Here is a 13,124-nt window from a genome sequence, read left to right on the forward strand (position 1 = left end):
AATTATTTTCACAACAAATTAGCGAGCTTAATATAGAAATTAATACAATCTGCTCATCATATAATCGTTCATTTGTCATTTCAAAAGAATATCAGTAAAGGATGTTGTTCCTAATTCAGACAGCCATTAATATATAGGGAAAAGAGAATACATTATTTAAAGAGCAAATTATGTTATCATGAAATGGAGCCATTGGATGAAAAATGTGGAATCCGGATTGTATCATTAAATATATAAAAGTTATGAACTGGAATAGAAAACTAGGTATATCGGTAGTAAATTTAAGAGGAATCTAACTATATATTCAAAACTAATTGTCTTAATTTTCAAGACTTCGAATTATGAACCTAGATAATATTTAATAAAAGTTTTTTTTTGCTTAATTTAAAGAAAAATGTTAATAAAAATTACCGGTTATTCTTAAAGGTCCATGATGAAGAGTATCCATCGACTAACTGTGGGAGTAAACTAATACTATTTGTGTAACATGGGTAGATACATACCCAAGAAAAAACTCGGCAAAATTAGTTTGCAGCATGATGACCTTAGAGCCAACGTATTTAAAAGCAGTTGAAAAACTACATGGGTGCGCCTAAAAAATACCTATTTCAACATATACATTCATCAAACATTACCCCATCCGAATATATTCTTCATCACCACTATTTTTGTATACTTCATAATGTGTTGAACCTTGGCTGGCTATAAAAAATTTTATTTTTTTTGGATAAGGGTCTTAAAAGATCCTCATCATAACACTTTTGATTTTGAAAAACTTTTTTTTATTAACATGCATTGTTGTGACTTTTTACGGCGATTTACTAAGGGCTGCTATTTATATTTTGAACCTAATAATGAAAAAACAGTACTTACTACAAAAATTACTAATTATTATTTGAAGTAAATTGGTTCAGGCGCATAACCAATTTTCGTAACTCTTATTTCATTCTGTTTGAGGTTCGTTCAAAACATGGTCTTTGAATGCATCAATTTACTTTTGATATAATATTATATCAACAATGAATTTTTATATAAAACGAATAATAAAAAAGCTACTTAGTGCCAAATCAGGGCTGCAGGGAGGATGATTCGTCAATTTAAACATTTTTCCAGCCAAATAGGTAGTTGTTTCAGACAGTGTATAAGAGTTTCCATTGCCGTGATGAAGATGGACCACGATTCGTTAAACTAACGTTTCACAATGACCAATAATTATAATTCATCACCAAAAATCGAAGTAAGTTGACTAATGCACTCCTCTTTTGATAACTCAGATCGAAAGTAGTGACCCCGCGAAAATCTTTGTCAGTTAATTCCATCTCTTCACTGAGACAATATATTAGAGTCACATTTGACACAATTTATGACATTTCTTTATATAAAATAACTATTTTCCATTTTATATTATAAAATTATTCAGCGTATATGGATCCTATTCATGGAATGTTTAAAATTGCTTTATCCATATTCATTACTTTTGTTATATATTTGAATCTCATAACATACTTTAAGATAAGTATGGCTATGTTGCTCTATCGTATTCCAATTGACGTATTTGGTTTCGACGGTTCAAAATTGGTGATGTCGAAAACGAAAACCAAGGTAAAACGCTCGAAAAAAATTTATATAGCAAAACAGTTAGAGAATCCAGTTAGTAGTATTCGCCAGACATAGCTCCTTCTAATTACCACTTGCTTAATCTTTCCGAAACCGTGCTACAAAAATTACGTTTCATACCGTGTAGGGTAACCATGATACCCCACTATAACACTTCAATAAATTATGTAAATTATGCATGACTTCTTGCAAATTTATAAAATAAAGCTCTAATAACTTGAAGTTTGTTTATTGTTAAAAAAATATTTTCATTTTGACATTAAATTATTTGCGCTAAAATCATTATTTTTCATTATTTCATTATTTGTCAGTATAAAAACATGTTTTAGTTTCGTCTTGGTGGAAATTGCAAATGGGCTTCTACATGTACTGCATCGTGATATTGCTGTTTGCAAGAAATAAATCTATTGCAGTTGTTACAGTTCTATGAAAATTATTGCTATTTTGTTTTTCGGTTGGAACATTTGGGAGTTCAAGTTCATGTGCCAAGTTTTGTAAAAAAATGTTGTCGTCTATTTAAGTCAGTATATTTCCAATTGGAGAATTATTAGTATATATGATATAGGCGTTGAGTCTAGCCATATCAATAATTTCCATAAAAATCTTAAATGGTCATCTTCTAGTTGAACGAACACATGAACTCTATGCCTCTCGATAAGACATGCATTGTGCACGTAGGATATGAATACACTGCAAGCGGTGCGGGGAAACGGAAGTACCCCACATAATTAAATTCAGCTTTTCGTTGCAAATTCCAACTAAATTCAATAATTCTTAAATTTTAAAAATGGGCATAGTAATATATTTTCTGTTATTAGTGTTTCTAAAATACCTCATTAGGTCACGGAAGTCAGGATTACAGTATATTTACAGTACATAGGTTACAGTATGCGGATGCCAGAAAGGTGTAAAAAGTACCGAATATGAAAAGAAAATGATGAAAAACATTTCAATTAAAATGTTTCGTTATATAAGTTTTTCTTATAAAACAAAAATAAATCCAGCTATAATCATATATTAATATGAATAAACTTAGCGTTTACTAAATAATAATCGATCACAATTTAGTTTTACTTAATTACAATATTTTATCTTTGTTTAACATTTCTAGGTCTATGATTTTCTATGATTCTATGATCTATGATTTTCAGTGACGTCAAATCAGATTCACGAAAACGATCTCCACGTTCGGCACCATCTTTCCAGCCGGACTGGATGTTTAATCTCACCGGTGACACTTTCGACATTCTCGGTAACGAAGGTGACTCCGACGTCGACTTGGATCACCATCACCATTCCAGTCAGGCCATCGTCAACGAAACCGAAAGAAAAACCGACAACGGCTCGACTGAGATTCCGATGGAATATTTACGGGGAGGGTCAAGTGGCGGATATGACGAAGAAAATGGATACTTTTATGACAGCGCCTGGTCTGCTCTGGCTGTTCACGGTAAGTGAATGGCTCTTGGGGGGCGGTCTGAATATTGGAGGGTAATGTAGCGTAAAACGGGAAAGGGGGAAATAGATTGACTTCGAAAAATAACGAGGCATTGTTTAGGTAAGATCGAACTAAATCACGATAACGATTAGATGGTCGTTCATATGAACTCAATAAAAATATCTATAAACTACTCTAAAAATGTATTAGTTGGTTTTTCTTTTCAATGTTATTAAGCTGTCTTATTAAATTTGAACAATATTGGATTTTGTTCTGTTATTTAGAATTGATATACATTATTATCTAATATCTATATACTTTTTAATTTCTGTCATTTAATTCATTGTACATTTAATTTAAATTTCATAGATTATTAAAGTTTAAATCAATTAGGTGATAGAATGCATTCTAACCCATCTCTTACACTACCCTGATGTTAGTACCACAAAAATTCCAATATTCTTCCCTAAAGCTCGCTATTTTGGTCTTCTCTTTGCCAGATCGATGAACTTCATCCATATCTTTTTCGGACTTATTTGCTGTGCCTTCCACCCAAAAGGTCGATTGTACCAGAGAAGAATTCGTTCTCTCATTCTACAGGCATGGGCAAAACATTGTAATTATTTGTTCGTCAACTGATACACTGATTGCCTCTCTTAAAATAACGACTTGTTATTGGACATATTTTTGGCTTTGATTGTAAAATATCTTCTCTTCTACACGCACTATCTTCGAAAGGAAAAACTCGTACAGCTGGACCGATTCGTTTTATTACTTCAGTCGTAAATTCGACTTTCTTCTCCTGTATTACCGATGTCAAATGCCTGAATTCCTGCGTTTGCTGTAACTGGATCCCGTTTAAATTTACAATATAAAGCGATTCGTCAGCTGTCAATACCGTGACGGTTTCTTCATTCATTCTAATGCCATATAACTTTGCAATTCCAACTCTATAATCAAGAATGCTGGAAGTATCTGTATCAACTAATACATCATTAACGAACATCAGATCGGTCATGGAGTTTTTATTATCATATTGAACTCCATGTTATTTCTAAAATACTTTCCACGAACTTCGTCCACTACATTGCTGAAAAGCAAAGAAGAGACGACATCTCCTTGGCGAGCTAATGGAACTCCTAATGGAACCATTGTAATATGTAAAATATTCAGGTTCAAAATTTTTAAGGAAACGTGTTCAATTTCCAAAGCTACCCAAAACGAGGGCCGGTGGTTGAACATTCCGCGATTCGGACAAAATACCCGCTACTCTTCCCGACTTGTCTCTTCGTGAACTCATTTGTCAATTGTATGATCATCATTTAGAACATTTACTAGCTGCTTTTTTGATATAAGAACAATTATTGCTTTCTTATGATGGTGGTACTTTTTGTGATCGCTAAATTTGAGTGAGCAACATGTGAAGCCGTTGAAACAATCTTTTCCCAAAAGTTTTGATCTTTTCTGAAATGTCATTTGCTGGCAGAGTTGTTAAACCCTGTGATGGATCATGATTACAGAGCTACCTGAAGAATACTGTCCAACATTAGAAATACGTATCCTGATATCATGAAAGTTCCATATACTTTTTAAAAGTTGTCATTGATAGACTTACTTTTGCCGCTCCAAACCGTTTGGTACAACATCCGATATTGACATTTTGATGCAGCATCTCCGAAATAGGCGGTTACAACATCCTAGTAGGCTCTCCTATATGTATGGAGTTTAACTAGTTTTACTTTCGATTTCTATGAACTGTAGACATTCGTCGGATATCCAGGGCTGTAATTGATATCGGGTTGATGGACATACTTTACTGGAATATTCAACAATTATTTCTCAACTAACATGTACTTTTATCTGGCCTTAATAAGTGTATCGTTTAGGTTTTCTAGCGTAGACTGGAATTTCGGGGTCGTTTCCACTCGGAATTGCTTCTCATGCTTTGTATGGTAGCAAGCAGCTCCGGTGGCGACTAATTAAATTAGATTAGAGACATGGTTGCACTGCTGAATGGAGGAGTGCTAACGTCCATAATCAGGTCCTTGCACCGCCTTTACATCCTTCATATTCGAACTAAACCGGAAATTAAACGAAACATAATCCAATACCCTTGAGTGATACTTTGATGAGTATTGGAATACAATGCTAAAGGTATTACAGTTATTTAAGGAGGCAATAGCAAAACACTTAAAAGATTTTCATTTGTTTCTCCATACACAAGTTTTCTTAAAATTGAGAAAAATTGGTGTAATTTAATAATATTAAGTAAAATATTTTTATACAATTAATTCCCTCTTTCTACTATGGCAATATCGTGATGGAAGAGCGATGGTCCATTTTCGAGCCTCTTCAGAAATTCGAACGCGTCTGCCAGCTAAGCCATGCTGTCTTGATCTTCACTGACTATGTTGGGTGTGACAGAACTTCCCATTCGAGCTTCAACAGGATATGCTGCATAAGTCTTACAACATGTGGTCCGAGCATTGTTATTGTATGAACAAGGGGATGATTTTACACCTGCTATTTCTTATGAGTATTTTAGAACAATACTTCCATAAATATGTTAATATTTCATTGAAAGATACTAGTCATTTTTGTCAGGCATACAAACTTATCTTTACTTTTATGGATTTATTAAAGTTAAAAACTTTATTCAAAGTAGAAATATTTTAGCAGATCTTATGTTATTTTCAAACAAACGGAGACAAGGTTTCACCGAGCATAACAACAAACCACGTGTTACCTGAAAACCACCGAGGTCAACGTATGAACACGTGCCTCTCATTCATAATTCGACAACAAAAAAACATTGTAAGAGATGACGAAACGTATATTTTTATGGGAATCCTCAAGTTAAAAAAACTGGAAATAGGAAAAATATCCGCGCATGGTCAATGAGTGTGAATGTACAGTAATACTGTTCTTTAAATGTACTAATATAACAGGTCAGTTGAAAAGTCCCCGGCCTACCATAGTAAAACACATTTTTTGGCAAAATTAGTTTTTTTTTGTTCAAAATAATTCCCTTCAAGTGTGATACACTGATTATAGCGACCCTCCAACTTTTAGATATCATTTTTATAGTACGATTTGTCGCTTGCTTCAAAATAGGCCTCAGTTTCGGTGATCACCTCTTCATTCGACCAACATTTCGTCTCAGCTAGCATTCTTGTGAGATCTGAGAACAATAAATAGTCGCTTGGTGCCCCCTCCTGGGGAGATCGGTGGTTCTGGATCTGGAGAATACGGTGGTTGAAGAAGCAACTCGAAGTCCAATTCATGGATTTTTGCCATCGATTTCACTGACTTGTGACACGGTGTATTGTCTTGATGGAGCAGCACCTTCATTTTCTTCAAATGCGGCCGTTTTCGGCGATTTCGTCCTTCAAACCGTCCAATAATACTATGTAATAGTCGCTGTTGATGGTCCTTCCTTTTCAATAGTAAGGTAGTCAATGAAAAGCCAAAAGTCAATTGTCAGCCGACTGTTGCGTTTTCGCACACTTTGGAGTGGGTTCATTGTGTGCAGTCCACTCGGATAGCTGTCGATTGGACTTCGGAATAAAATGATGGAGCCATGTTTCATCAAAAACTCGGGTTTATTACGCTTGATCATCTTCAAACACTGCTCCGAATCATCAACTCGTTGTTGTTTTTGGTCAAAAGCGAGCTCGCGCGGCACCAACTTTGCACAGAGCATTCTCATACGCAAATATTCGTAAATGATATGATGTACACTTTCAGTTGACATCTTTAGAGTGCCTGCTATTTAATTCAATTTCAATTTAAGGTCATTCAAAATTATTTTGTGGATTTTTTAAATATTTTCGTCCGTTGGCAGTCCACTGTGTTCAGCGGTGCTCATTTCGCCATGTCTAAACTTAGCATACCAATCCTTGATGATTGATTTTCCTGGGACAGTGTCCGAAAACCCGGCATCAAGCCAAATTTGTTTCAACTGTATCTTGTCCCTTTAAAAGGCAATATTTTATCAACACGCGGAATTCCTTTTTATCCATTTTTTTCACAATAACAAAAGTTGCTTCACTCAAAATGCTACAATTTACAAACTAATGATCCGACAGCTGTCAAATTTATACACGCATCTTTTGAGGGTTGGGGCTAACTAAAAAACATATAGATTTAATTCTAGTAGCGCCATTTATGTGTCAGGCCGGGGATTTTTCAATTGACCTGTTAGGTTTTTTCTTCACTAAACCATTTAATATAATATTAAATGTTAATTTTTAAGTTGAGGTGGACAAAATCATCTAAGTATCTGCTTCGAATCCAGTTGTATATTATTGAAGTTACTTTGATATCTCTCTTGTAATTTGCAACAACGTCTGTACCCATACTTCTTATATATTGTTATCAAATATATTATACATGCTTAGACACAATGCTCTTTTATGTACAGCACTATGGATGATGAGACAAATACTGATATACACAAGCTTAGCATACTCTATAAAGCACTGATCAATAACTATTCAAATTATCTTCTGCCATTATATCATCTCTGAACATTACCATATCCTGGTAATTTGATTGATACTCTATCATTCAGCATTTGGCACACTCCATACTTTAAAATTACCTAGGTTTCGCAATTAATTTTATAACTAATTTATAGTTTTAAGGAATCACAAACTTCAAACTTTAGTCATTTCAGCGTGGCCACCATTTATTTTTCAATACCAATAGGAAAAAAACCAGCTGATTAATTTTTTTATGAATTTAATTATATTTTCAATATAATTAGTAAATACCAAAAATAACCAGATTTATTTTACACATCTTGTTTCTTTAGCTTTATTTTAACGCTTGACCTCATAACACTTCGTGGACGTCAGCCTTACGTCATTTTGTTAATGTTGGCATTCTTTGCATAGTTACTATATACAAAGTCACGAAGGCTTTAACAGATAATATGTGGTACATGTGAATAAACTAATCAAAAACGTTATATAAAATGTAACTATTTAATATCGTCTTACATTTTGATAATTCACGTCCCCAACTGTCAAAGCCATCGAATTTAACAATTAGATTAGGTTGATTACATTATCAAGAAGAATTTTCAAGAAGTATATCACTAATTGAAATACATGAGGCGTGTGGGGATGTTTGCTAAAATGTTATTGTATAACCATCCAGGAAATTCGATAGCTCCATAATTGAAAATCATGACTTTCTGTGTGTATATATATAATACAGTATACTGCCAAGAACGGTTCACCATATATTTCGACCATTCCAGAAAAAAACCGGCACAAGTGTAGTAAGATTTATTGAATAATTAAATTCAATAGAAATTATTCATTGATTAAAAACCTTATTTTTAAATCTCAAACGGCATCATAGAAAAAAGTAAATATGATAAATCAATAAATTGTAATGTATTTGGTTGTTTTTTTCTAAGTATAATTATAAAACAGATTTGAATTAAATTTCCATATATTATAAACATTTTATTGATTCTATGAATTAGGTTTCAAAAACAGTTTTACTAGTACAAAATTTAAATAATTAACACATTTTTTACATTTAGTAATAAAAAATGTTTAAATTAAAAATTCAGTTTTATAAACTATGGGATTGTTTCATATATTGAATGCACTTCTTTATTCACTGTCATTATTATTATTTGTGTCATTTCAATCCATTGTCATATTCTAATCTTGTAATTCACTCCATTTATATTATTATTTTTTGACCCTGTCTTCATAAGATCTAGATAAACAAAATATCTAGTATGTTAACAATGATTATATTAACGCAAACAACTGATAAATCCTATGCTTGGGACATACCGTTATATAAAATAACAATTTAGTATGTTGAGTTATTCAGTGTAAATAGATACGAATAATGGTACAGAATTTGTACTGATGATACTCTGTCATATACCAATTGTCGGTATTGATTTCGACGATTTAAACATGACTATTTTGATGTTAATAACAAAGAACGATCTAAAGGTGTAAAAAAGTTCGAAGAGAATTAATTGCAAAACCTATTCGGAGAACACTATATTAACTAAATATTTCCAGGGTTTAAAATACTGTGGCAATGCTAAACAAATTAACTTAAAATGTTATTTCGTCTCTTAAATTTCCATATGGTTGCGAACTTATCAGACAGCGCTTAACAGCTGATGAATCAATTGTTATGGTATCCAGAGGTTTACATGCAATCGGAAAGATCCAAAAAGGAGTTACCATATGAATTTACAGAAATTGCTATTTCGAACCGATTCAACATCGGGATTTCATTAATTTCCAGGCTAAAAAGAGAGCGATTTCTGAGGTGCGTTTTTACTGATTTTGAGAAATGGATAAACTATGACAATCTTAATCAAAAAAGCTATAGTTGACTGAAGTGAGCCATCCGCATTGACATTGAATGTCGTGCTGTTAAAATCGAACGGAACTGATAAATTTTTTTATTATTAATTACATCTTGCACTAGGTATGCTTAGTATAATCTTAATTTACAAATTAATTTATTACTTCTGTTCTGTTGTATTGGACTAATACAGAATCAGGGCGAGTACGGGATTAACACATCAGTACCTATTTCCTAAATTAAAATAAAAGTAATCTACTTAAGCTAAAGTTAAGAATACACATATGTACTGAACAACTGTGGTTTGGTTCACTTCAATCTTCCGATTTCCTACGTGTTGTCCAGTAGCTATATTGCTTCCAGGTTGCTGTGATTTGGAAATCTTATTTCATGCTTTATGGCGAAATCTTGGATTACTTCGGGTAGGCATTTGATTTAGAGATCATCGTGTAACTCTTCGTTGGTTATGTAACGATAAACTTTGGTAGTTAATCGTAGAACTTCGTTTTTGGGTCCGTTCAATTACTAGATGGTTTGATATTTTAGTGCAACCCCATATTTGCACTCGATAGGTTTAAATTGACTTTATGATTGACTGATAAATCAATCTCTTTGAATTTAGATCAAGTTGAGAGTATCTTCCGACTAACCAGTAGAGTTGCTTGACTTTTGGCATCCGTCAAATGATATAATTAGCTTTAACTGTATTTTACAGTCTATAATCAATTTATAGATCTTGTTGAATACTACATGTACCTTTTCTACAGCCTTAGACAAAGATACACCTTTTGATATAATAAAAGTGTCGTCAGCAAAAGTTCCAAATATTGTTTCTTTTTTTGTTGGGATATCAGCAGTATAGGTAAGATATAGGAGTGGTCCCAAGACACTACCTAATGAAATGTGAAAGACTACCCAGCCGAAATAGGTTTAAGTGTTGAAAATGCCCCTGAATATAATTCCAGCAGGCGACAGTAATTACACGGTAGAAATTTGCTCATTTTGTATATTAATCACAAATGCGGTCAAAAGCTTTTGAAATGTCCAGGAAAATTGCAGGGCAATATTTCTTTTGTTCGAATGCCTTTTCAACAACCGCTGTTACTCTTTGCACTTCGTCGATTGTCGAGTGGTAAATTAGAAATCCAAACTGGAAATCTGGTATTTATATAAATGATCTGATACGTTTTAACGGCCGTTTCTCTAATAATGTTTATATCAGAGGTATCAACGAAATAGGCCTGTAAGGACCAACTTGTTTGGCCGGTTTATCGGGTTTTTTAAGCATAATTATTCCAGCAACCCTAAACATTCTGGAACATGCTTAAACCTGAAACAGGCATTGAATATATATGTCAACATGATTATTGCTTTTCGTGGCGGCTCTTTCAATAACCCAGGCGAAATATGATCAATTTCAGGAGCCCTATTAGGATTGAGGTACTTATCAATTTATGTGGCAACTTCCATTGGAGAAATCAGATTTACAGTTACATCGGGCTCATAAATAGAATTAATATTTATTGTAGATTCTATATCATTTGAATAATTCAGCTTTTTCATCGTTGCGTCGAAACTGTTCATTTCAGCCCATCATATTTAATAGGCGATACTCCAATAATTGGTCTGTTGAATCTCCCAGTTGCTTTCCATAGCAAGTAATCTTTGTCAGCTTCAATTGATACTGCAGATATTAACTAGACATGTTGAATGATGTTTTGTAGCAAAAAAGACTAAGCGAGTAACTGATGCAAAGCCTTACACAAGTGGCAAGAGCTAATAACACACTGTTACAGCAGGAAAGGGAAGATCTGCTATACATGTGCATACTCATGAAATATAGTGACTTGTTACTTGTTCAAATTGATGTAGCAAGATTGGCTGGTATATGGTCTCAAAATGCTGAAAAGGTGCCAAATCAACATCGTTCGACACAGTACCACCAAGTTATCAGAAAAATGAGACAAAATCCTAGGGAGTGTGGGGAACATTTTAGTCAATATATACTCTAACTTGTTTTCAATTAAATGCTTTTTGAATGCATAAAAGCAGTTAATACACATACAATATTATATTTGCCTTATGGCTGTAATCAATTTACACAAATTAACCAACAATTTGCATTAAGGGGCGGGTAAGTTCAATATATCATTAGAATAATTTGCAGCTCACAGATGGAGCGGCCATAATTTACCAACCCGATGGCTGGAAATTGCGGTGGCAGTGGACTATACATTAATATCATTCCATGGAAGAGACAAAGTTCAGCAATACGTATTATCCTTAATGAATATCGTAAGTTTACTTTATGTTAATTGACTGATTTCATGTTTTTTTTCTTCTCTCCGAGCGTAATTAATAAAGCGTCCCTTTACCTTGAAAAAGGAATGCTTTTCTCGAGTAAATATTGTCCTTTCTCTACAGGTGAGCGCGATCTATCAGGACCCTTCCTTGGGTGCCAACCTGAAGCTCGTTATATCTCGACTTCTCCTCTACGAACATAAAAAGCACGGAGTGGTGCGTTCGGGAAATGCTAAGAAATCGTTGGAAAATGTAAATATTTGGAATAGGAAGTTACACGCATTGCTGAAACCAGACCAGCCCAGACACGATGTAGCCGTGTGGCTTACTAGGTAATTATATTCTTGAAAAAATAAACATGGCGTTCTTCCAAACAGTCGAGCGGATTTGAATAAATAATCTACATAAACTTTGACATACATTAATTCGGTGGAATAAATTGATAACATAACATTTGAAGCTTTGTTATTTATTACTTGTTTCGGTTTATATAACTCTCCGGAGCAGTTAAATAAGGACGAAATATCGAAATATTGTATCAGGTTTTCATTAACAGTTATTTTCATTGTATTATTTTACCGACAGAGAGATTCCCCTTAGAGTGTAAGTAACAAATGTCGACTTGGTTTGGTTTGCCTTTATTCTCCATTTCTCAATTTTATGCAGTTTAAGCATTTGGCATTGATGTTGGTCAGAACGCACTGAATTGTTGTTGTAAACAGCGTAGGTCATAGTCATTGTGTCCTCACTAGTTGGAAGGTCCGCGGTGTTACTTATATACAACAGCGGCCCCAGTAGATTGTTTTTTGGGATACCCGAGAATAAGAATACTCGTAATTTCATTGATATTGACCTAGGATGAAAATATATGGCATGGAAACGTCTTTTCTGGTTCTTATACCAGTCCATTATGCTGTTTTTTTCAAAGTCTTGACTTATGTTTAAAAAGCAGCAAAGCAGTTCAGTTCATTTTCATTACTGGTAGTTCCATTTTCTTTACTGATAACTTCTTTTAGTTACTGGTAGGTGGCTAGCTCTATTCAAGATTAAAGCAGGTTTTAAATATTTTGACCAGGCTTATGAGTTTCTTGTGTGGTAGATTTTCCAGGACAGTTGCGTCGACAGGATGGTAGCCTGATGTCTTTTCCTTTTTTATTTCGGCTGTTTGTTTCGAGTTATACTTCGAAATAGGTGGATGGGACATACTACTTAGATAGTCCGCAAAGAAACTGATCATCTCCTTATTTGCTCTTGTCCACCCTCCTCTGTTGACTCTGAGCTCTTAGATTAATAAGCTGGGAGTACCAGTGTGTATGCTTGAAATTCTAATCGCCACCACAGATAAATCTGAGACCCATTTCAGCAAAGATGCTTTCAAAGTCTCTTTCAGATATTGTAAACTGTTGATATTACC

The 13,124-nt window shown here is 33.8% G+C and overlaps 1 protein-coding gene across 1 annotated transcript in view; it reads left to right on the plus strand.

Annotated features, from left to right (window-relative positions):
- The window catches only part of LOC143190360 (A disintegrin and metalloproteinase with thrombospondin motifs 1), a 56,688-nt gene that overhangs the window by 14,705 nt on the left and 28,859 nt on the right, over positions 1–13,124 (plus strand). The window contains exons 4-6 of the mRNA XM_076394599.1: positions 2,769–3,067; positions 11,577–11,704; positions 11,834–12,042. Coding sequence (XP_076250714.1) covers positions 2,769–3,067; positions 11,577–11,704; positions 11,834–12,042 — 636 coding nt within the window. The remainder of the gene's footprint in view (positions 1–2,768; positions 3,068–11,576; positions 11,705–11,833; positions 12,043–13,124) is intronic.

Source organism: Rhynchophorus ferrugineus, unplaced genomic scaffold (genome assembly GCF_030347505.1).
Source record: "Rhynchophorus ferrugineus isolate W39M unplaced genomic scaffold, kcgeb_rfMv2 rfM2, whole genome shotgun sequence".
NCBI lineage: Eukaryota > Metazoa > Arthropoda > Insecta > Coleoptera > Curculionidae > Rhynchophorus > Rhynchophorus ferrugineus.